This window comes from Epinephelus fuscoguttatus, linkage group LG18 (assembly GCF_011397635.1).
Source record: "Epinephelus fuscoguttatus linkage group LG18, E.fuscoguttatus.final_Chr_v1".
NCBI lineage: Eukaryota > Metazoa > Chordata > Actinopteri > Perciformes > Serranidae > Epinephelus > Epinephelus fuscoguttatus.
In genome coordinates this window covers 21,886,631-21,912,275 of record NC_064769.1, presented here as the reverse complement: position 1 = coordinate 21,912,275, position 25,645 = coordinate 21,886,631, and the positions used below count along the sequence as shown (strand labels likewise).

The following is a 25,645-nucleotide window of genomic DNA, read 5'->3' as shown; positions in this document are numbered from 1 at the left end:
CCCCCCCCCCCAAAAAAAAGAAGGGAAAAAAAAACCCAAACAAGTAACGAATATCTAGAAGATAAATTAAGGTTACAGTTTGGACTAAGACCGGAAGAGACTCAAAGGAAGACAAGACGCTGTGACAGCAGTCTCGCAAACAGTGGCGCCCCCAGAAATATTTTGTATTTTGCCCCGGAAAGGGCCACTGACAATCTTGGGGTGGCACATTAAAAAACCATAACTGAATTTCAGGAATTTGATTATGCTGTTAAAGTATGTAGGCTTGTTGAAAACTAGGTCAATAAGAGACTTAAGGAATCACATAGTACTTTGGTTTCTTATTTTACAGTTAACGTTACTAAAGATCTGATGTGCGCAGACTGATAGTGGAACAAATGTAGTAAGTATCAATGCATGTTTGCTGATAGGCTTGGGCAAGATCATGGTATTACGGTATACCAGGGTATTAAAAAATCCTGACTTTATGATTTTCAATACCGACAAAAATTCAGTCAGTCCTCTTTCTATTAAACTTATTGTGTGTAGTGAACAGCACTCACCACCAGAGGTCAGTCTCTACTCTCCACTGGTGGAACAGGCAGCTGGTGGTTGTGGGGATAACATTACACTACTGTAAATGGCACATTTTTACATCTAACTCGGTAAATTAATGGTTTATTTCGACCAAATCAGAGCTGCTCATTGTTGGGACAGTGGACTAACTACCTGAAGGACTAACAAGACTAACCAAGTCAGTTTTGGTAAGTTTAATTTTGTTTCTGTCATGTTTGAATGAAGTATGTTTAATTGTGGGTTAATAGGTCAACTACGTTGTCTTTGTCTTTGTGTGCTTAAAGAGAGAAACTTGAATTGTTGTATTCTGTTGTTAAATAAGGAAAATATACTTACTATTTATTATACTGCAAAAGCTAAGTCTTGCTAGTCGTGGGGTTGGGTTAGTGCCGCACAATAATACTGTCTTATAATGTATACCCTGGTGAAATTTCAGGAACTTATGAAGGTATTAAAAATTAGATACCATCCAAGCCTTTTAAAGGATTCTTTGTTCTTCAAACAGGGTGGATGTCCTTTTCGTGAAAAAAGACTGAGATATCTTGACGTGACATTTTAAGGGACCCCTTTGAAAATGTGCCAGTTGTTCCCTCACCAAAATTTAACCTTATTGCAAGGCTTCATTCAGCCCCCGCCCCGCCTTGCCAATGTGGTCGGTACCAACTGATGCCTAAGGTTGTCTAGTTTCACAAGATACCAATACCTTGGGCTAGCTTAAAAAATGAGTGAGACAAAGCCTCTCAAAGATGATGATACTGGCCTCCTATTATTTTCGCAAGTGTTGGGGATAGCTGTTTTATCAGGGAGGCCATGCCCCACCCTGGGGGCACCACTGCTTGCAAAATTTGGACTCTTGCCCACTTAGACATTATCACAACCTCTTCCTGCACCTGGCAGGACGAAGGCGCCAGTCGCTGTGCTGCCAGGGATTCTACGCAGATCATTTTTAAGAAGAAGTATGAGCTCCCACGATTTAGGCCAGCTTTGCGAGGCTACTATGACGGGGAATTTGAAGACAGACGAGACAGGTACTATGATGTGGGCCAGGGCCTGTGAATCTGGGAGGTGAACTCACAGTAAGGCACAGTGCTCTGCTTGCGTGGATAATGATGCTCATTCATGCTGCTACAACCTCTGATGACAGCTAGTGCAAGCAACAGACAAAACATCGATGACAAAGCACGGTTTCTTCTTCTTCTTCTACTGTTCCATTTCGACGCAACCCCCTCCGTCACAACGTCCCCACTCCCGCCTTTGAATCTTTGGATCTTTCGGCTCTGTTGTGTCTGGCAGAACATCCGTCTTTAGCACCAGAGTATTGTTGAAAACACAAGTCCTCGCTGATGGTGCGATTTGGTGCTTCTTTATCTCCAGTAAAGTCCTCTTTCAGTTTCAGAAGAATATACACACACCGTACGACAGTCTACCTTTTCGGACAAAACCTGCACAACACAGCCACGCAAACACACTGCATGTCAGCATGTGTTTACAGAAATAGCCCCATTGATTTAGCCCAGGGCTGGATCAGTCAGACCACTTGACTTTGTGTTCCAGCAGCTGATATAAAATGCATACTGCAGCTTCATTTTTGAGGACTTCAAAAGTTACTGAAGATTTGGATACACGTAAAGCAAAAATAACCTGCACTATAACAAAAGAGAAAGCTTAAACATAAATTACTAAAACTTCCATATTTTCTTAAATATGTAAACAAGCACTACAACTTAAATATATTTGGTGTGACATATTTAAATACAAAGCTTTGTTTTTTATATCAGCTCTCCTGTGGTGCGGCTGATTATTGCACTGCAAACGCTGGAGCCCTATTGCACTTTAGTAGATCTTTCCGCCTCAACCACTGGTCTAAATTTAACTTCTGTAACCGTGGGTTACACGTCCAATGCTTTCCAAAATCCCTCACATCCTTCTGTTGTTCCCTTTTTTAAAAAAAACTTGGTGTCCTTTACTCATTTCATCTCAAGGGCAGAAAGGAGGACACAGTTAACCTCAGATAGAGTAAAGCTGTCACACAGGGTTATCACTGCGGGCTAATTGTGCAGGTTGAGTCGACGGTAGAGCCTTCAGTCTTTCACAAAACAATCTCGCTGACGATACAACGAACCGAGTGACAGTTTAGGTCCTCGTAGGTCCCTCTGTTGTGCACAGTTTCTGTACTGAATCCACATTCTTCTCAGCATCCTTTTAAGTCTGTGGTTATCTGCAGTTTCAAGTTTTGCATTCTGGTTTCCAGGGAGCCTGAACTCTGTGTCCCCCCAAGGAGTGTCCCCCAGCAACACGTGGTTTGATGGACCAGGATGGCCAGACGTGGCTGTCTTGAGGCCTGTGTGGGCAGGGAGTGTATGGCTATGAAGGGTGGTTTCAAGTTACCAAATCGACCTGGTTACTAGGTTTGTGCCTCTCTCTGTGTTTGCTGAGGTAGCGAGAGGAGTAGCCGGGGATGGATGGAGTGGTGCTATGTGTGTGTGTGTGTGTGTGTGTGTGTTTTTCGGGATTACAAAGAGCAAAGTGGGTTTGGGGAATATAATGTGTGTGTATGTGTTGGCATATGAGTACGGATGCATGGAGTGTGTATGGCTATTACTTTAAATGCATTGTATACTGGGGCGAGGTCCTGCATTCTGCTATCCTGGTCACACATTAATGTCTTTTCTGTATGCGTGTGTGTCTATGTGTACATGTGTAGATGTAGTGGTCAGCCTGCTCATCACAATTTGTGTTTCCCTGACAGTATGGAACGGTAAAGCTCCTCGTCCAGCTGCACATAGCATCCTCTTTTGGAATCCATAAAGTACAGTCTGTCTGACACCACAGTGGGGTCGAAGCTTTCCCGGCGCAAGTCCGTCTTCTGAAACTTAAACGTTCCTGTGAAAGAAAGAGAAAGAGAAATATGTTGGTGTTTCATTTTCCCAATTAAGTTGCCATTAACATGTCTTAGAATAACCGTACTTCACTGTCTTTACTGCTTTAAAAAATATAGAAACACAGCGTTAAAGGGGCAATAAGCGAAATTCATCATTTCTAGATTGAAGGAATTAAAAAATTGCTATGTGAAGAACTAGAGGTGTAATTTCATCTGGAGTATAGCATGACCTCACACACCCTCTCTCTGTGTTGATCTCCAGCCCATTGTTTACAAGCCGGTCCCCTGCTGCACGTTCATGTGAACCCCCCCCCCCCTCCTCTCGGAGCCCTTGGCCCTCCCTCCCTATAAAACGCTACAGCCAGTGAGCAATGGCAGCGGTTATTTTCGAAATGAAATGGCAGGGAGCAGAATGTCCACCTGAAGAAGACCAGGATCTGACTTTACCTCTAAAGAAACAACGGTTGTTGGCGAAGAAGTTGTCGGATAAAGAAAGGGACAGAACTCGGATTAACATTGGCCTTGCATTTCCAAGGTGGAGAGCACTACGAGAGCTAAAGGGGCTACAGTCTGACTCGGAGCTAGCTCTTCTTCTCCTGGACAGGTACAACATAAAGTCAAATGTCTGTTTTAATTAGTGTTACAGTAACGTTAGGCACATATCGCTATGTCAATTCAATTAAATTTAATGTTACAATCGTAGCATGGGTTAATGTCCGGAGCTTCAGTCCCAGCAATGGGTCAGGCGTTTCGGTTGTGTTAGGTGAGTAGCTCAGCAGCCCAGCTAATTTGCAATTAGCATTGTAAAATGTAGCCCGGCGGGCAGTCTGGCGGCTGTGTTTAGCTATTCCCCTGCCTACTTCAATGATGATGGTACCTGTAATAAATGTAATATATTTGCTGAAATGGAGGCGAGGCTCAGTGACTAGAAGAGCTGGCAGAAGCGCTCTATAGCTGCAAGCTACTCCAGTAGCCGTAGTAGCTCTAGTGCTAACTGTGGGAGCTAAAGCTAACATTCCTCTCTTCTCCGGGAGCCGTGAGCCTGTGAGCCTGGGTTGGAACGTTAGCATAGCAGCCGACTAGTGCAGGCTAACGTCCCCACGCCAGAGCTCGCCGGAGCTGAGAAGCAGGCTCCCGGAACGTTAGCATAGCAGCCGGCTAACGCTAACGTCCCCACGCTTCTCAGCTCTGACTCACTGAGCCTGGCGGAGAAGCGTGAGCCCGGCTCCTGGCTCAGTTGGAGCGTTAGCGTGGCAGCCGAGTAAGTGCTAATGCTAACAGGAAAGCAGGGAAATAACTAAACACAGCAGAGACTGAGAGTGAGTGAAAGACATTGCTATCTGCTAAACTAAGCTGGCTGTTTAGGTTTTATTTCCTCGCCCCTGTGGTGAGTGAATCTGCCTGTAGTGAAAGCGGGGGCTAACCGGTGCTTCCTCCTCACGGGGGACGATTTCGCTTATTGCCCCTTTAATGCCTTCCTCTGCAAAGCAATGTCAGTCAAACAATATTATAGAGCTGAAACAATAAGGCTACATTTAAAGTGCAGGCAAATCATTTCAAGCTTATTCAGGCATATTTGGTTTGAGCTAATGTTGACACACACATTGAGATTTGCACTGATGATGACTTTATGACGACGATTTTACACCTAGTTTTTATGATTATGATTTTTGTCTAGTTATTTTATTGACTTATTACTGTACATTACTGATTTGATTGACTTTATGATGTATGAATACATTGCTGCTTGTTTTTTTACTGTGCCTTTTAAGGTGTCCTTGAGTGTTTTGAAAGGTGCCTTTAAATAAAATGCATTATTATTATTATTATTATTATTATTGGATCAGATTTGCATGTCTAGACATACACAACCTATCTGCAGGGGTTGCTATGGTAATGATGTATGAGTCAGTAACTACGTGGCAATGCCGGTGACGCAGCTCTTCAAAGTGGAAGCCTGACAAATGGAGGTCCATCATTTTGTCCTCCAAACAATTTCTTTGGCATCTATCCACAGACTCTTGTTCCTCATGTTGTCCCTCACAGAGCTCTGCTAGTAGCAGCATGAATCTGCTCAGCACTTCTGTCACCCTGGATATGATGTTGTCGCTGTGTGTCGTGTTCAAAGACACTTTGAAATCCAATTTGAGCGTCCAGACTGACATGCATCTGTAGTAATCTGATTGGAATTGCATTTCCAACCAACATCAAATGTGGTTTGCATTTCATGTGTTTTTTTTACTGTCCAGACTTCTGAGAATCAATCTGGCTGCAAGCTGGATATGCCAAAAAAACAACAACAAAAAAAAACCCAATAATAATAATTTGGGCTGGCAGTCTGAACATAGCATTAGTCAATTTATCATCACAGAAAATTAATCCCAACTATGTGTCAATGGAAAAAAGACGAACATTTTCTGGTCTTAGCCTCTTACGTGTGAGGACTTCCTGTTTTTATTTTTCATTTGTATTATTATATGAAAGTAATACAAATATTTGGGGGTTATGGGCTGATAGCCTGATAAAACTAATGAGGATGACTACCCGGGTGCTTTTCCTTTGGAGGTTTTCTGGGCACGCCATACTGGTAGGAGACGCAGAACACTGTGGAGTAATTATCTCATCTGAATTGGGGATGCCTCAGGAAACACTGCCGGGGAGAAGGACTTCTGGACTACCTTGCTTAACCTCATATAAGCAGCAGAAAACAGATGGATGGACACTGTACTTTGACTCCTTTAAGATTTCCACATAACAGTCATCACTGTCTGACGTACAGTCTTATCAAAAAACATAAAATACACCTAGGACACATCAGAGGCCAGCTACGATGGATTGTGGTCTAATACCTGTTGTTTTGTTTCAATTGCACAGAAATAAAATTGCTCTGCTTCTAAAAATCTTTTTACAATTATACTCTGACACCTATTGCAGCGAAAAGAGCATTTACCTGTCTTGTTGACCTCCGGAAGGAAGCGGAGGAATACAGGTCTGGCATATGGAGGCAGAGCCTTCTCCATGTCCTTCACAAACTTCTCCAGGTCAGTGGAGTGAGACGGATCAGCGATGGCTGCCATTCCAGCCTTTCCCTCTGCTCCTGTGCACACAGAAATGGGCATGTCAGACGGCTAAGTTATAAGGTCAGACGGATGCCTGTGTTTGTGCAACGAGGTCATGAATGCTGTGCAGAACTCTTCTTGTGACTTCACACAACATCTCACTTGTGCTCCCCTCATATACTGCTTGTATTGAAAAAGACACTTCTTGATACCTCTCTCTATAAAAATGATTGTATTAAGATACTGCCTTTTTATTTAGTGCGAGCTCCTGAGCAACACTACTATCCTCTTGGAATATCTGTTATCGCGAGTAAATAGATGCTCCTATGGCTCATTTATTGGTATAGATTTCAGGGGGAAGCAGGGGAAATGTCCCCCTCAATATTTAGATAATGTCTCCCTGATAAAAACATTGAGTTGCAGAAGACTTTTATTTTGAAACGATTGAAGACATTTACTTAAAAAAATTGACACAAAAAAGGCACAAAAATGCAGGAAATGAAGTGTTTGATGTTCAAAATTTTCTGGCAGAGGACCCCCAAACCCCCTGCTTCATATGTGTCCCGATGCTGACACAAAACCAACACCTTTGGGTGCACTGCAGGCATCAGATTTGAAATAGCAACACCACAGAACCAGCGGTATTTTAGGAAAAGGTCGCTATCTAGGCCAATTTTTCATATTACAGATACTCCCACTGATTTTCTGTACATTTCTATGCTAGTAACCTACAACGTTACATAAGGAAGGAGGGCAGCTGTTGGGTGTGTGCTGCTGCGTTTGTCTGTTAGTTGGCAGTAGAACACCAGTAAAGCCACTAAAGACCAGACATCCCAGTTCATCTTTCAAAAAAAAAAAATATTGTCCTCTGGGGAAAACATACTTACCTTTTTATTTCTTTTAGCTCTCTCCAAAGACGTTTTACAGCTGCAGAAAATAACCGCATTGGTTGCTGGGTCCTTCTTTGACAAGATCGCAGTAGGGGCATGATGTCAAAGCGGTTTGACGCACCTCGTAGCACTTAAAGTGCGTGTTTGACCATTTAAAAGAATAGCTGTACTTTAAAACTTAAGTGCATTTGGGCCTTTAGTGTTATTACTGTTGTGGCAGTTTGTCTTTCATATGTTGTCTGCTGTGATCTGTCTGACTTGTGTATCTTCTGTTATTCGTCACCGTGCATGTCAGACTAGATTTGGAGATTAATAAAGTCATCCCATATCTAATCTAATCACAGCAACTATAAAGTGGCATCTGTGATTTGTCTAAAGAGCCTCAGCGGCAGCTCAGCTTTACATGTAATGGCACTTTACAATGCTATAAATCATTTAATGTCACAATAAGTCAAGAGTAAGCCGAGACACTGCAGCTGTGATAACTAGTATTTAACGCAGTATGGCTCTTGTGAAATATCTGTTCAGCATTCCATTCATCTTTCTGTACACACAGCAGTGACCTATTTTAAAGACACACACAGGCTGCAGACATGTTGTTTGCCCAGCTCTAAACTAAACTGAAATGACAACTTTCTTTGGGAGGAAAATTGAAGAAAATCAAGCAAGTATGTTGACAGATTTTTACCTGGTACTTCCACTCCATAGACAACTACATCTTTCATGTCTAGCAGCCTGCTGAGAGTTCCCTCCACCTCGGTTGTTGAGACGTTCTCTCCTTTCCAGCGGAAAGTGTCTCCTGTGCGGTCCTTGAAGTACATGTGGCCGCACTCATCCATGATCAACACATCGCCTGGTGAGAAGAGGGTGACAGATTGTATTTATTCAGTCAGTCAGCAAAGAATATGGTGAATACCACAACATGTGTGTGTGTGTGTGTGTGTGTGTGTGACACTAACCAGAGAGATAGGCACTGTCTCCCTTCTTGAAAACACTATGAGCAATCTTCTTGCTGGTTGCTGATTGGTTGACATATCCGTCAAACCTCCGAAGGGGATCATTCTGAATGATCCTGCCGACTAGCTGCCCAGGTTCACCTAGAGAGGAAGAACAAAACAATTTATTAATGTATGACTGGCGATTATAGTGGCAAATCACATTACTGTTTCCACACACAAAGTGGAGTGTTTGAGCTTCTTCAGGGGTTTCAGAAGGGACCAGGTGTGTCTGTGCATGACAGTATGTCCACAACACTTATGTGATAAACACAATGCTACGCAATCTTGAAGGAGTTCACTGAAGCCCTGTTGTGAGTCTGTTAACCTATAAACTGAGTGTTCAACCTACTTGCTCAGCCAGTAACATTATATGTTAAAATGCCCAGAAAAACAACTGCAGTGTGCCCAGAGTAGTGCTATAATGATAATGACTCTTCACATTTTATAATCTTCCAAAAGGAATACTTCACTGCCCAGATGACCATTTTTATATAAATACGTTAGTTTGGATTCATCAAAGTATATAAAATTTTGTCAATGGAGTCTGGCTTTGAAGAGAGAATATATAAGTTTCACTTTCATTTCAGTTCCACATCATAAAGAGCTGTTTGGGAGGTACTGAGCATACAACTGGATAAATGAGACTTTGATTATACTGCACGAGATGTATGAGAGTTGGTAAACAGATATTTTAATATACTTTTGCTGTTGTTAAACCCCCATTACTTCAGTTCATTTAAAATGCTCTTTGTTTTTGGATTCTTCATTCACAGAAGGCATGTGAAAAAAAAAATTCTTCACAAATTCAGTGTAATACTGTCTGAGCAATTGATAAAGAAATGGTCATTGGGGGGGTGAAGTATTCCTTTAATATATAGCTATTTCCTTTCATTCAATATTTCTTATTCTTATGAACAAGCATATTAAGGTGGATTGTGTGTCCAGCTTTATTTCAGTGATGATATGATGTGGATGGCAATATACGAGCAGCTGCATACGCCCCTGATGTGTTTTTCTGCTCAACACCACCACTTTGTACAAAGTGTAAAGTTGATGTTTCATATGAGTAAAGAGTAAACCTACCAGGTTTACAGGGAATACAGACACCATCAGGTCCCCTAATGAGCTCCATGGTCTCTTCATCAACCCGCACCAGTCTGATGGGGTAGATGAACGGTAGAATCTGACTGTTGAAGCCACATGCTCCAACCTAGAGCACAGAGAAAAAATATTAACAACCACAAAACTTTCAGCAGGGTCAGTGCATCAACACTACTTTGCTGCACCTTCACACCTTGTTATCGAAGTTGCCGAGACTGCAGTTGCACTCTGTGGCTCCGTAGAACTCTGCTATCTGTGGGATGTTGAAACGCTTCATGAACTCCTCCCATATGGACTGGCGCAGGCCGTTGCCCAGTGCCATGCGCACCCGATGTTGCTTCTCTGTGTCCTTAACTGGCTGGTTCAGCAGGTATCTGCAGATCTCACCAATGTATTGCACAATCTGGATGGTCGTGACAAAAATTCATTTAGAGATGAGACAGGATATAAAAACAGACTAATTACTGATTTAATACCAAGCTTATTATAATGAAAAAAGGATTCAAAGAGATTAACTGTGGATAGCATAACACAGATTATTTTTTAAAGGAAGAGATGGGAAAGACATCTTTTGAACAACACTGAAATTGTGGTGAACTGCTATGCACACCAGATCAATGGCTTGTAATATACATCATACTTACAGTGCAGTTGTATTTGGCACAGTCATCCCAGAAACGCGAGGCGGAGAACTTCTTTCTGATGACTACAGTCATGCCATGTATGATACACTGGCCCACTCCCACAATGTTACCTGTGGACAAAGACATATGGATTGTTGTGGTCACAGAATGCAAGCCTCAACATGGACACATACAAAGACAAAGAATTTAAAGCAACAACATGCAACTTGTCACCATTTTCTGTTAGCAGGAGAAGTCAACAACACTGGGCCTCATTCACCAAGTTTTTCTTAAATTTGTTTGAAAGAAAGGTCTTAAGAAAGGTCTGCGTCAGATTCATGACATGTTCTTAAACCACAGAATTGTTTGAGCCTGTGTTCTTATATAAACAAAACCTATTGCTTGCAAGTTGAAAGCACAGGCCAGCTGATCCTAATTAGCATCAGTAAATACAACACAAATAATGACACGAGCCTGTTTTAAAAAAAAAACAAAACCTGAAGTAGTTATGAAGTGGAGAAGCTTCTGCAGAAAGTGAACACCAAGCGAGCTGTCATATTCAGTAGCGTCAGTAGTGGATATAAAATAACACCAAAAAATGCATGGGATGCTAAAAATATGCACCTTCAACCACTCGGCCGCAAACTTTAGATATTATAGTTGCACAATTCTCAGAACTGAGAGCAGAGATGAGAGCCGCAGCACTCTCCAAGGTGTGCCTGTGTCTGCAAGAGCGAGAGACAGATAGCGGGGCAGAGAAGGTGGAAGGTGACTATTTGACGCAATGCTTCTGTAACTCACTTGGAATGCTGCTTTTTGTCTAGTCTCTATATACAGACTCTACATTCAGTGTGTGTGAATGTAGAGTCTGTAGGCAAACCCCGGAGATCTTGCCTCCGGAAGAAGAGCGGAAGAGCCCTGGTGATATTGACCAATCACGTTTGAGCCAGCTGCAGTTGTTGCCAGGTTAAACACTCGGTGTGGTGAACTAACGAGGCGAAACATCGCAATGGTTCAGCATATTTACTTATATATATAAACGGAAGTCGGAAACGGAAATTCGCCTCCACCGCCCAAATCAAACCGGAATGCCAAAAAATCTGGATCGGCTGTATCGCCTTCTGCCCGAAGTCAGACACCGAATACAGCCGATGGGTTCCGAGAATGCTTTTTGTCCAACCTGCCCGAGATGTTTTCTAGCATGATTTATCACTAATTATTAGATGACATGGTTGCCATTAATATAGGCTTAGAATTTAGAATTTTTTTTTCCTAAGAACTGTTGGTGATCGAGGCCCACTGAGACTTAATGTGCGCCAGAAAGACACTTATTCAAAAACACAGGTGAAGATTAGCACCACTTTTTGTGGCTGCCGATTAGCTTTACCCACTATCTTAAAGGCCTTGACACACCAAGTCAATGGCTGGCCGTTGGTCAGAGTTGGTCCGTTTGCCACCCTTATCAGTGCGGTGTGTCCTGCACCTCATCAGCCCCTGTTGTTTTTTTTTTGGCTAATTCAACATGTTGAATTGGCATCAGCAGCAGCGGAGAGTGAATCAGTGAATGAAATCACTCTGATCGGTAGTTCAGCTCAGGGCACGAGAACAGAAACCAAAGTGTTGAAATGTGGGCAAAGAACTTAAGTCGAGAGGGAGTGAGACCAAAACAAATTTGTTACAGAAGGTAAGATAATTTTTCTTTTGCCATTGAGCGCTTTAGCAGAAACATCTCCTGATGGTTTGTGTCACTGTTCACTGGTGCACGATAAATATGCTCTGTTCTTTCAACATTGTGCTGTGTTGTTAGTATGCTAACTGGATAACTAGCATCAAGACCGTCTCCCAGTTTCCCTTTTTGAATGAGGATTATAGACTACCACCATCTGCTGGTGTGGAGAGTTCTCTGAAGCTGACTTAGTGTGTCTGGGCCTTTAGACTGAATGCTGTTTCAAGCTAAGTTCACCAAGATGAACACTATAAGCAACTTAACTTCCTGTAGGGAACAAGAGCAGATAGACTTCCTGACATAAGCTTCAATCACACACGGTCACAGTTTTACCTGCAGAGTGGTAGAGTGGAAGGCAATCATACAGCACATCATCTGATGTCATCCTAAAGCCATAATACACCAAGGCTGCCATGCGGTAGTACCTGAAATGAAAAAAGAAAAGTAAGTCAAAACAAAACCAACACGTTTTATTTATTTCTCTAACGTTCTCTTTCAACAGTATTTATACTGCACATGAAAGCGACATAGATCAACAAAGAGAGCAGCTGCAGTTCCTGTGTGTCTGTTAGTTACTGTAGCTGCACGGCTCCTTCCTACCTGCTGTGCACAACAATAGCAGCTTTAGGCATCCCAGTGGTTCCTGACGTGTAGATGTAGAACAGGCGATCTGAAACAGACAGTAGAATGAGAGTGGGATCACTCACATGTCAAAAACTAAATATGCTATGACAGGTTGTGGCATTTTAAGTGTGTAAATAAACTCTTTTCGACATAAACATGTTGCTGAATGCTCACTTCTGATTAGCTGCGCTGGTGTGAAAGTGCTCGGCTTTGATACTTAATTACAGGCCTTTTCACAGCTTTGATTGCAAGCTCATTTTGACTAAGTTACAGCGCTGGAGGACAGACGCAGAATGAAGCAGAATCCCTTTTAAAGACTGTAAAATTAGGCCATTAAGTCCCCTTTTTCTCAGGGAAACACTGCAATGTGCAAGCAAAGTGGTTAAACAGCGAGATCTTGTTCAGACCAAACGTCCAGCATCCTTATGAATACAAATTAGCTCTACCTGAGGTTGAGGGGTCTCTGACATCACAATAGACCACCTGTGTTTGGATTTTGCCTTCCAGCTCACAACTGATTTCATCTCTAATAAACTCTAGCCACTGCTACACAAAAGAAATACAATTTTGAGCTCTGATATATGGCCAGAGAGCTATATTATGGTGGATTTGTGCTACCTTGCCTCATGCACGTACTACAACCCCTTTCACTGAGCTGTTTGGCATAAGCAAATTAGCTGTGTGGGTGGCGAGTGTTGCCGAGAGTAAGCATGAACAAAGGTCACAGGTTTTATTGGTGCAACTGCCTGTGTGGCTGTCAGTGATTACAGAAGTGTTCAAGGGCAAAAGTAAGTGAGCAACTGGGACTGGATTAATTTTTCTCAGTAAGAGCTCATTGCATAGCTGTGCATTCCATGTATTTAATATCTTCTACTGGCTGTTGTAAAGCAAACTTGTGATATAAATAACAATTACGTGACTTGATTGGTTAATATTTTGTATTAAATTCGTTCCCCCTTTGACCCGTGTACTGTATACCTGTTGCCTTGGAAACAAGCTACCCATATAATCTCTCGTGATGAGTCATCAGTGATTCAACATGATGATAATGGTTAAAAGAGTGGCGGATTTTGGTAGATAATGCTTCCTTTGTTAAAGCTTATCAGCATCATGTGATTACTTTTACTTCCAATAAATATGGTGAATTAAAGTTTCTGTTCGGCCTCTGTATTTATTTGCAGTCATAAATATTTTAAATAGAATTAAAACATTATTAGTGAAACTAATGGAACACTGACACTGTCTAATTTAATATACCTACATTACAAATAAACAAAAAAGAAACTCTTCTTGACATTTCAGTTCAGTGCAAGTGTTTCTTTTTTTTTTTCATTTATTTGACTGTTAGTCATTGCTTGGTCCCAAAAGTATTACTTATCACTTGTCAACAGGTCTGTGATGATGCACTATCAGTAACTGCAAACAAATTACTTTTTTGAAATTGCTGTGTTTATTTGGTTAGAGTAAGTGCTAAGAATTTGACAGAAATTTGACAGTTGTATTACTGACAAGGACATGTGGTTTTGGGGGCTGAATCTGGCCCCGATCTCACATTATTTTAGTTATTTCACAGTAATAACTATCTAATTCCTAAAATGTTGAGGCAGAGGGTACTTGCTGTAGCTCTGGTTGAGGGTGAGAGGCTGTCAGCAAATAGTTTGTTGGGCACAGGGCAACGGAGATCTGTGTGAGTACATTAGACCCTAAAAAAGGTAAGCACCACCAGTTGGTCCAGGAGCTTCGCCTCGATGATGGCTGTTTCCAGGCATATTTTAGGATGACTCAGGGGCAGTTTGACGACCTGCTGTCTGTCGTCAGGCCGTATAGCTCTGGTTATCTGGCAACAAGGGCTGCAAGTAATGATTAATTTTCATTGTCGACTAATCTGTCGATTATTTCTTCAATTAGTCAGACTAATCATTTTATCTAAAAATGTTTAGAAATGTTGAAAAATGTCGGTCTGTCTCTCCCAAACCCCAGAGTTCATCTAATGTCTTGTTTCGTACTCACGCCAAAGGGTTTTAGTTCACCGTCATTGGAGAGTGTGTAAAGCTGCCAATATCTGAACATAAGAAGCTGCAATAAGAGTATTTTAGGGTACTTTTATAGTAATTTTCTATGAAAAATAACTCAAACCGATTAGTCGACTACCAAAATAGTCACTGATTACTTTAATAGTCGATTAATCGTTGTAGCCCTACTGGCAACCGCTACCTCCAGTTTCTCCTCCATTGTTTACCAACTATAAACTTGCTGACCACCACAGAAGGCCTGCCGCCTCTCAAATCATCCAACTGGACAATAGGGGGAAAAAGATGACAAAACAAGGGATGATGCGGGGTTGTTTTCCACTCTGAGTTAAGGTTTTTTCAACTCGAGGAGTTCAGTGCGCTCCAAAAAGGCTGAACAAAAGGCTTCATTCTCATTAAAGCAATAACAAATTTACACAATTACAAAAAGGCACCTCCAGCTGCTAAAACACTTTCTGTGTGATCAGAGCCTACACCATGGAAAAATATCACCTAAAGTGACTCCTGAGAGCATCTGTAAAATGACTATTTGTTGAGGTGTACTTCACAGAAGTTTCCTAAAAAAAAAAAATCACTTATCATTTATCACTTTTGAGCCACCAGAAGTGTGTGGCGGTGTATTTTTCTGCAGACACTCTGCCCTCTGCCTGCATTTACTGTGTTTGGGACGTTTATGGGTCTGTGTACTCCTACAGCGCTTGGCTAAGGTTAGGGATTAATCAAAAAGTGGCAACCGGGTGCTGGGCCATCAGCAGCAGGCATCCAGGAGACACAGCGACAAAAAAATGCAAATATAGTGAGAGTGAATCTAGGCTTGGCTTTCACTTTTGCTGGCAAACATGTTCACAAACAGTAACCGATAATACTGCTTAGTCAACCTTTCAATGAAGTTCTTGTAGTTATTAACATTGTTAGGTAACTAAGATTGGTTCATTGTGTTCTCGCCTGTGAAGCATCGTTGTGGCCTGCTTGGCAGGTGAGATGGGGCGCCCTCCAGCAGGGGCTCTAGGCACTCGGTTCCTTGCGGGACTCGTTTGGGGTCCCAGTCTCCGGAGCAAAACATCTGCACCGTCTTCCCCATTGAACTGTGGATCTCGGACACCGCTACCAGAGTAAGAGAAACACAGATAAGTAAGTTTGATTCATTTTACCGACCAAAAAGAAAAGAGGACGTCATGTGGTACAATATAAGCACCACAAAACAATATGCTACTGTGAGTGAAGCAGAAGATAAAACACAAATTGAAATCCATATTTTCCCCTGAAAAAAGAAAACAAAACACTATCTTTATTTAAAAGCCTTGTGTCAGCTGGGTTAGCACCAACTCCACTGGCTCTACATTAGCCTCCTCTGCAGCAAAGAGGCTGCACTTCCAATTACTTAAAGGCACAAAACACACATCAAGTCCAGGATCCAACACTTACACTGCTCCATCAATCCCATGATGAGCAGCTCAGAACTCATTCACTCTTTATAGCTGTTGAGATCAGGGCTTTTCAGATTGGGCAGGGACCCAGAAGGTCACAAGGAGATTGAAATAGATCCCTAATTTATGTTTGACCGTTCAACTGAGCTGCTGCAATTTCATATCATCAGTGGCCCCCATGTCTGAGCAATACCAGGCATGTTTAATAATGCAATGCTGGTTAGTAGATTAGACATTAGAGCAGGTTATTAGTTTTGTTTGGACATTCAGAAATACTCACCAACACATGTGATCTTGTTAGAGTTAATTTAATTCTTAAATCTATCTTGTTTATCTATTGAGACCAGAACTAAGTGGAAGAAAAAACATTTTATTATACATAAACACCTTGTAGCCGTTTACCATTCATCAGTTCTGTTCTCTGACCAGCTCAGACCTTGAACGCTGCAGAATCATGATGGATCTCCCTCTTCATTACCTCTTCGCTTCTTTCCTCTCATCAGCCATTTAAAGCCCCACTGATATTATAAAGACACCTCCTCTAAAACCCATCTATCTTTCATGACCTGCTTTCTCCCCACACCACTCACCTCTCTCATCACAGCGGAAACATTACGGCACTTATCAGCAGAAGACAGTGGTGTACAGATTTTTTGGCTATTACCTCGACAACATCGCGACTACAGCTAAGAAAATCTGCAGCCACGTTTGCTTCATCCCTCTGTCCAGCCTCCCCGCTCTTACCGTCAGTCAGCTCCGCGCCAAACACCACAGCCTTGGCATTGGAGATGTTGACACAGTGGACCAAGGCCTCTAGTCTCAAATTGAAGTTGATCAAAGCGGCCTCGACTCCGATCTTGGCCATGCCCAGCCAGAGGCCCACGTACTGGGACCTGTTCTCCATGAAGAGGGCCACCACGTCGCCCTCCTGAAGAGAGAGACAACAAAAGGTGGGGCTCGTCAAACTGTCATCAGCTGATTCTGAGTCTCTATACAGGGGTGTCAACAACACCTGCAAGTTTTAAAAAAGTAAAAGAACCAGTTCAGCAAAATGTTTGTGGAACAAGATGCATGGACCTACCCTGAAGCCCCGCTCCAGCAGCAGGTTGGCCACTCTGTTGGAGTACTCATCCAGCTGCCGGAAGGTCCACCTCTCCCCGGTCCCCTCGAAGATGAGTGCCGTTTTGTCCCCGTGGCGTTGCACTGTTTCAGCAAAGATCTTGGGAATGGTGTTCTTTTCTTTAAGGTGGCGTCTGACATTCATCTTCACCCTCAATAGCACACTTGCCGCACTGAAGGAGGAAGAGAAAATGTCATTGAATGAGAGAGCAGCCAGTTAGACAGCAGATAGCCGGCTCGATTTTTAAATGTTGACTCCCACCAACTGCATTGTGAATTTCAACTTCTGCCCTCTGGATGGAAGTGTGGAACAAAGTGGTATATGACAGCTTTCTTTCATACCAGCCATCACTCAGCTGAACATAGCAGCACTGTACAGATGCTATAGAAGCAATTTTTACTTATGTATTTATTAGTGATTATAAGAGCCTGACAACTTTTAACATGTCTGTCTATTGCAAGGGCACAGGTTTGCACATGAATGGCAAGGACACATTCCTACCAATATCCTGGGGGACAGAAATGTCCCTACCGATATCTGAGCATTAAAATACTGGACAAATTGCATCATGTATAGATCCAGCAAGGGATAGCGATTTTACTTTTATTTCTTTTAAATGTGACAATCCCATATTATGCTTCAAAAGGGTTTTCAGTTAGTTTTGTTTTTCCACCTTTGATGAAGAGCAGTGCACAGATGCTTAAATTTTGTCCTGACCAGAGACAGTCCCAAATGGGGTTCTGTGTCTGTCAGACAGTCTGAAGGGAATACTACCATATAAGCAGAGTGATAACCTAATGCACAGCAGAGTAGCCGGCAGGTAGATTTTTCTTCTTGAAACATTATAACATAGTCTCATTAAATTCTGAGTTTATTTTCATTATCTTACAACTCTGTTCTCAAGATACTATAACTTTGTTCCCAGCTTCTAAGAGAACCCTGATATATGGGGTACGTTTTGAATATGAGCAAAAAAATCTTGCTGAAACACAAATAACCCATTAAAGTCCAGGGGTTTATGAATTAAATTAACTGAAATACTTTATCACTGATGTGAAGAGGTGCCACGTGCACATTTTAAGAGGTTACCTCCCCAAACAAAAGACACAAAGGAGAATGGAAACGTAAACTATGCCCACACGTGTGTTGACTCAGCACAGATAACATTAAATGAGAAAAGTTGATCCGCAGGAGAAACACATTTAAAGGGCAAACAATTTAAAAAGCAGTCAACTGTCACCATTGTGCCTGACTTTTGGGATTTAATTTCTGTATATAAAAGACATTTCCACTGTAAATTGGTTCATAAGAATGCAAGAAAGTGCTTTCCTGGACCCCCCTGCTGAACATGTGTCCTCACCAGTGTTGAAATGAAACCTACGCCCTTGGTCTATTGTCTGTTTTGATTGTAAAATATGCGTCACGAAGGATTTCTCGTCTTTTACTGCAAACCAAATCTACCTACAGGTACAAATAAAGTTACCTTACCTTAGTTAAAATTACTCTTCCAAAAGACAATTTGCGTTTTGATGTAAAGGTAAATCCAGCTCACCCAAAGCTGCGTTAGTTTTACGTTACAGCTTATTAACTACAAATTGCATGCCTTCATTATTGCTTGCCATTTCCCAAGGAACACAAGTTTTTGTAGTAGTTTCGTAGTTGTTCTTGAGTGAAATGTTTTGTGGGTGTTTTGTGCACATGTTTAATATGGGACAATAACATGACTTTTACAAAAATATAAAGCTAACTGAATGTTCACTGTTGCAACTGCAGCACGTCTGTCTGCGACTCTCTGCAGTTGATTTTTACCCTGTAGTGACGGAAAACCAGTCACCATCTCTGCATGATAGCAAGAAATCAAATTAAATACTTAGGATATTCTTTGGGTAATGGTCAGCAGCAATAAGAAGTGTCCATAGCCTGTAGCTGAGGGGCCAAAATGTTCAAAAGCACCAATACTGTCATTCTTAATACTTTGATATTCAATGCTAAATACTTTGAAGTTAATATAGAGTATTATTTGACCAACTTAGGTCACCTATTACCTACTTTGTGCAAAATGTAACCACACTCAGCATAAAACATTATGACCGAGATGGCTGGATGAATTCCTGGGGGCAAAGTCTGCCTAAATGGAAGGATCTCACTCGATAACTCACATTTATGGCACAAAGTCAGAGATAGTGGGCTTTCTCTTGAGCACTGCGTAATTACAGAAACATCATAAACATCTACTGAGCCAGGTTACTTCATGGCTGCGTTGTGTGATGATGATATTTCTTATCATTACACAGGGTATCAGCTTCATGTAGTTCCAGACGACCATAATTTAGTGTTGCGCAGTTGTTTTCGTCATTTCATAAGTGCACATGGCCGCAATAAAGCAGCGTGGAGCATATTTTGTTGCAACAGACGAGCTGCCTGAACTCTACACAGTGTAATTAATTCATTTCTCCCAAGATATTTTTTATATTGTCAGCAAAGTGACTTTAAGAAAGATCTGATATTATTAAATTCTACTGTTATGTTAATCACAGTTTTGAGTGGAGTTTCATATTGTCAACAAACTGCACTGCACCATATGGTAAAAAAAAACTCTATTTACAACCAATTCAAGCAAACACAGATGCTTTACACCTACTAAACCACCCAGTGACAATCACTGCCATTTGCAAGGACAGAAACATGAATACTGGAGGTTGTTTTAGTTTATTAAGGCATTAAAATGTGAACCACTGTGCTTCTTACAATGTTAATATATTAGCTTTGTACATAACAAATAGAAATTTATGAGTCACTGTGGAAAGGACATGCTTTGACAGGGTCAAGAATAGTGAATTTTTAACCTTGGGGCCACTATCAGCACACTGACAAATAACTAAAACGTTATCAGAACTGTACTTACAGCGAGGGTTATGTGCATATGAGCAGGTGCACACAACTAGGTAGCTAAAGCGTAAGAACTAACAGGACTAAAGAAAAAGAGAAAATAGTTCAAGTCTAAGATCTGTCTCTGAAATATAGCCTGTGAAACTGTTATCTTTATCTCCAACCAATAAGAGAGCAGCGACCATTTTTTTTATACAGTGGGTCAAAGAAAAGCGCTAATCACAACTGGTGTGGTCACCTTGGCTCACATCTCATGAAGAGGTCATAAACGCTTTTACAATTTCCTGTTTTACCATTACTGCCGCTATTGAGGAAAAAAAGGAAGTTAATGACAAACCAATTACCATGGTAACCCCCCCTCCACCCCCCAAATGTAAATATTGGCTTTAGGTAAGACAGTTAAAAGGTCTGCTCCTCCCCCCCGTCCTTTCTATTGTCCTTTGTCCAAGATATTTCAAGCTACCTGCCATATCAGGTTTTAAAACATGCACAACAGGATTATGCAGCTGGTCGCTACCTGTAGGCCTGGGGAGGAAGAGCCTTGGGTCAAGACGAGTTCTTCAACGCTACCGTCAGTCAATGATGTCGAGCTACATTTTTGAGGGATTAGAAGGTGTGAGAACACCTTACTTGCTAACAAACAAACAAACAAAATCCCACGTTCAATAATCAAACTGTCAGGGTTGGGGAGTTCCAGAGTACAATAAAGGGCGAAACGTATTTAAAATACCAAATATAAGTGACTGTATTCTGTTATAGTTTAAATTGGTGGTATTCTGAATTCGTTTATTGTCTTTTAAAATAGATAACTTGAATATTTGGTTTATTTGCTCCAACATGTGTCCTGACTGAATGTGATGCAAGTGAGCTTTAGCGACAAATTCAGTTTGACTGCATTGTATAGTACTAGAATGCTCAGACTAGCCACAAGCAACTCAGCGCTGCGGTTTTGAGCTGAACTTTTGTAAGATGCCCTGTTTTTATTTATTCCTGCCACTCGCTTTGAAAGCACCACGATGGATGAAAAATGGTTGATTCATGAATTTTAAATAAGGAATCATTTAAACTATACCTTACTTCACTACAAAAACCTAAATAGGGTGGCAGCTAGCTGGAGGGAGAGCGCCAGGGAGCTGTAAGTTTCTGGGAAATGACCAGCATTAATAACAACCTCCTTGCTGCTGGCTATATTGTGTCATTTCCAGTAAATATCACAATATAAAGTGTGCAATTTCTGTTTAAAAAGTACAAACGTAGAGAAACATCTCTTAAGTGGTTATGTCTGCACTCATATCTCGAGCTGATAGGCATGTGGTTTGTCTACATGGTGCATATTTAACAGATGCAGTGTGGACAGAGCATGCCCATAACCCATAAAAAGATTTTTTTTTAAGTCCGTCTAAAGGTGATAAATGATCATTCTGATTTACAGCCCTGTCCTATCTACAGTTATGTCACTGTCAGCGGAGTAAGCAAAGACCTGCAACATCTTTGATGGCCCTATTCTGCCTTATCAACAACATGAGGCACAATTTACTCTTCCGCTGTTTGCCAGAAACTACAGTTTGTTGTACAGTTGTATGTCCAAGGTCTTGTTGTGGCTGACTTTAACTGTCTTCAGAGAAATTAAAGCTGAAAGTCAGCACTTTCCCCTCATGGTCATTGTTTCACTTCGGGTCCAGTGTTCTGGCGTGTAGAGCCAAAAAACAAATAGTTTGTCACTGTCAAAACACTTACAGACTGCTCTACAGACAGAAAGAAAAGACCTGACTGGTTGAAAAGCAGCAGATGAAAAAAGCTGAAGTAATGAATCAACGACTTCTCTAGGTTTCATTACTACTGGCACCACGTCAACGCATGCACACCCTCTCCGTACTTACTGTAAGTCTCTGCCGACTGTCTTGGCAAAAATCTGCAGGAAGCTCCATCCTCCACTTCCCAGGTAGAAGATCAGGATGGCCGGGAGAACCTGGTACCACGGCAAGCCCACCAGCAGCCTCAGCACGAACAGCAGGGCTGTGCAACACGCTAGACGGATCATCCTGAAAGAATGCAAACACACACACACACACACACACACACATATAAATATATACAGATAAAGGCTGGGATGAATCACACACATCAGTTCAGTAGGAGAAAGGTTACATGTGGTTAGCATAAGCAAAGAAAATGGATGTTTAACATCTTCACAATGGTATTTAAGCCAACCACATAGGAATGTGATCTACTATGATTTTGTTTACACATCCTGCGCCCATTTCAATCCACTGACTCAGCTCTGGTAGCCACACTGCAGGCTTGCACCGTCTTGTGCTGTGTGTTGTCATCCTGCATGAAATCAAGTGGTCACAAACATGTAAAACATCATGAGTGTAATCTATTTCCTCACTCCCTGAGTTTTCTTTTCTCCAGCAGCTGGATAAAACCCAAGGCTACAGAGACCTTGAGGGAATCCTAACTCAAAGCTGGCTGTCTATAAGTGACAGCTGAGAGCAGCAGAGGACAGCATGTGCTGACATTGGTGTTCAGTGCCACCTGATAGCTGGGAAGATGATCCTTAAAGCAGTAAACGATAGGTTTACATGACTTATTATCTATTCATGAGCCTGTGTAGAAAACACTGCAGGGATGTCAGTTCAAAACAAGCGGGCATTTTTTTAGGGAAGATGTCTGCCTATTTGTTCCAGAGCCAAGATGCTGACTGAATATTTACTGCTCTGTCTGCCTCCCTGCAATGGTGATGATGGCGATATAATGATATCATAGCAATCCAATAAGTCTGCAGCTATTTAAAACACAGGCAGACAATTACTGTGAATGCATCGCATCGACATGATGGGATATGTCACACGCCAGTGAAAGGACATGCGTTAAGAAAGCAGCAGCCACTTCACAGTGAGGGAAAAAAGGCTTCATCATCTGCTGCCGCTACACCCGGATATTTAAAAGGCGCGTAGCATCATATTGCGGTAGTGGATGTGGAAACGATAGCGAGGCTCAACCCACCGCTGGTTAGACTACGCCTCGATAATCGTGCCATGTGCGCTTCCACACAGGGCCTTCCATCCGTATTGGGCAATATTAATCACGCTAACATGATGTAGGTTATCATGGTAACAGGCGCTGCCCGGGGAGCAGGATGCGCAGCGTTATTGCGCGCATCGGCTTAGCAAGGAAGCGGATGGACAGTGTGACAGCAGCCTCTTTTAGGATGAAGAGGCATGCTGAATATGCAGTCCACGTTCACATGAATCACCTCTCACGCACCGCCTGATATTAAAGTGTCGAGCCACCTCTCGAGGTACGTCAGAGGGTCGTTTGCGCACAAGGTTGCCAGAGGACAATAGGAGTCATACCCGGGCTCTTTCCCCCTTTCTCCTAGCTTGTAATACCCAGAGCCATCTGTGGAGCTGAGCACCGCAGGGGCGCACGGTCATCTCGGGCTGTGGCTGCTGGGGGATGATGATTGTTATTTTTTGCGTACATACCTCGCTCACACCGTCACAGCATGTAGATGCGCAGAAATCCCAGACGTGAAACTCGTCGTGTGCGACGCCGCTTTGATCGGCTTACAGGCTATCCTGGTCGTCCTAGCCGCTCCTCGCCGCCGCTCGCTTGGCTTGACAGAGGCTCACAGAAACGCACGCAGAGACAGACACACGCACCGACCGGGATCCCCTCCTGTTGTATTACCACAACGAGCTGCTGCTGCCGCTCCTCTCCCTCCGGTGGGGAGTCAAATACGCCTGGCTGTGAGCGTCGACTTTGATCCCGCGATCATCATCCGCTCATTGTCACAACCACTGATATCATTTCTGGGTTTATTGTAGCCGATAAGCTCGCTAGCAAGCGTAATTCAAATGACCTTATAATTTTCTTAGCTGCGCCCGCCCACCGCCGTCAGCGTCCCGTCCATCAGTGGAGCAGCACTAAGCACTGACGGACACGTGCCTGGGCCAATCGAGGACAGCGGTGTGTTACACATCCCATCCGGCAGGGGCGGGGTTTGCGGCACTGGTGAGGAGGAAATGCGGTGCGGCCCTGCCTGCCTGCTAGCTCACAGAAAGCGAGGGCAGCGCGCATAGCGGTTTCCACCCGGTATTGACAAGAGCCTGATGCGGAACCGTGTGGCGTAAAATGAGCCCTGCCTCTGACTGGAGAGTCGGCCTCACTGCGTTCATTCATCACTGCGCGCTCTGCCACAAGATGTGCTTGAAGTGCACATCTGTCAACTGAGGGGCGCCGAACAATAGCCAGGGCTCGACTAACATGTATCACCACAGTGGGCTTAAGATCTACAATGAAAACCAAAGCCCTTTAGCTGTCAGACTGCAACCAAACGCTCCACCAGCTGGTTGCTTGACTCCAGTAGCTCCAGTATATCTGTTCAATGGACACCCTGCAGGGTTGGTATGGCAGAACATGTGGAAACACAGTAGATGTAGCTTACACACACAAGAAGCAGAGGTGTAAATGAAGACAGTGCAGGCACAGGGGCCCCTAGGGTGGAGGGGCCTGTAGAAAGAGCAGGCCCTTGCAAGTGATTCATATTGCCACTGTGGAAATAAACCTGTGTTCAAAATAAAATGATGGGGGAAAAAAAAAAAATTTTTTAAACAGTGCCATTTGCTGTATATGTCCTCAAAAAAGGCAAACCTATCTGCATCATGTTATAAGGCTGGATATAAGGCTGTCTCACCCCCTTTACACCTTGTATTAACATGCGTTTTCTGTGATCGCAGTGCAATCAGATTGCTTTTGACCACATGAAAGTACGGGTGTAAATAGTGTGAGTGCAGAGCTGATCTTCCAGGCGTTGTTTTGTAAGTGTGTATTAGGCCAAAAATATTGTCCATGCAACAGATGTAAAGCTTTGCGTAGCCCTGCACTAAAATGATCAAGTTCTTCATTCATATTTACCACAGGCTGATATTTATGGAAGAAGGGAAAGCTGTGATTGGTTTAACCTCGTTACATGACATATGGTGTGTGCTGCTGTGTTCTAAAAAGTTGAATTTTGTTTATCTCAGGGTGCAGCCGTTGCGCCCTAAAAAATGGGCGCTCGGGAATTCCTGCGTGCCACAACGGCGCTGCTCTGGCGTGTAAGCATGTATGGGAATTGTGAGTGGCTGTAAAACATTTGTTCCGAATAGATACAACCATGGGGGGATTATAAGACAATGGGACCCCTGGGCATGTATATGAAAAAGGCCTCACCATTCTCTCCTACAAAGGAGAAAGAAACACTTACTTTGTGGTGGTTTTGCCTCTTTTTTGTTTTTTTGTTTGTGTGTCTTAATGCATCTTTTTGTGGTTTTGTGTTCCTCTGGTAATTTAGTATGTGGTAGTTTTGTGTCTCTCTGTAGTCGTTTTTGTCCCTTTAAGGTATTATGTCTTTTTTTTTGTTTTGTTTTTTGTGTCTTTCTGGTTATTTTGCGTCTCTTTGCATCTCTTTCTGGTCTTTTTGTGGCATTTTGAGTTTCTTCCTGGTTGGGTACTTGTTAATTTGAGTGATTTTGCAGGTGACACTATGGGCCCCTGGGCCTGTGCCCAGTAAATCTGTTCAGTAATCCATCCTCAAGAAGACATGATGAGTCCTGCTGGCCAAATGACTGACAGTTTTCTATCTTGCTGATTACAGCAGCTTTAAGACAGGAGGAGTCATGAAGCCCACGGTGCCACAATAGAATAACTTAGGGCCTACTTTTGAATGACACAA

At 42.6% G+C, this 25,645-nt stretch overlaps 1 protein-coding gene across 1 annotated transcript; it reads right to left on the bottom strand.

Moving 5' to 3' along the window:
• slc27a4 (solute carrier family 27 member 4) lies at nucleotides 1-23,834 on the bottom strand. Its single transcript, XM_049603966.1, has 14 exons — nucleotides 23,415-23,834; nucleotides 21,804-21,965; nucleotides 16,996-17,206; nucleotides 16,659-16,842; nucleotides 15,433-15,591; nucleotides 12,434-12,503; nucleotides 12,167-12,258; nucleotides 10,129-10,238; nucleotides 9,678-9,887; nucleotides 9,467-9,593; nucleotides 8,345-8,482; nucleotides 8,074-8,238; nucleotides 6,387-6,533; nucleotides 1-3,438 (listed from the first exon to the last, which is right to left on the bottom strand). Exons 2-14 carry the CDS (start codon nucleotides 21,962-21,964, stop codon nucleotides 3,281-3,283), a joined length of 1,932 nt encoding a protein of 643 aa, XP_049459923.1. The 5' UTR covers nucleotide 21,965; nucleotides 23,415-23,834; the 3' UTR covers nucleotides 1-3,280.
• Nucleotides 23,835-25,645: the final 1,811 nt, after the last annotated feature.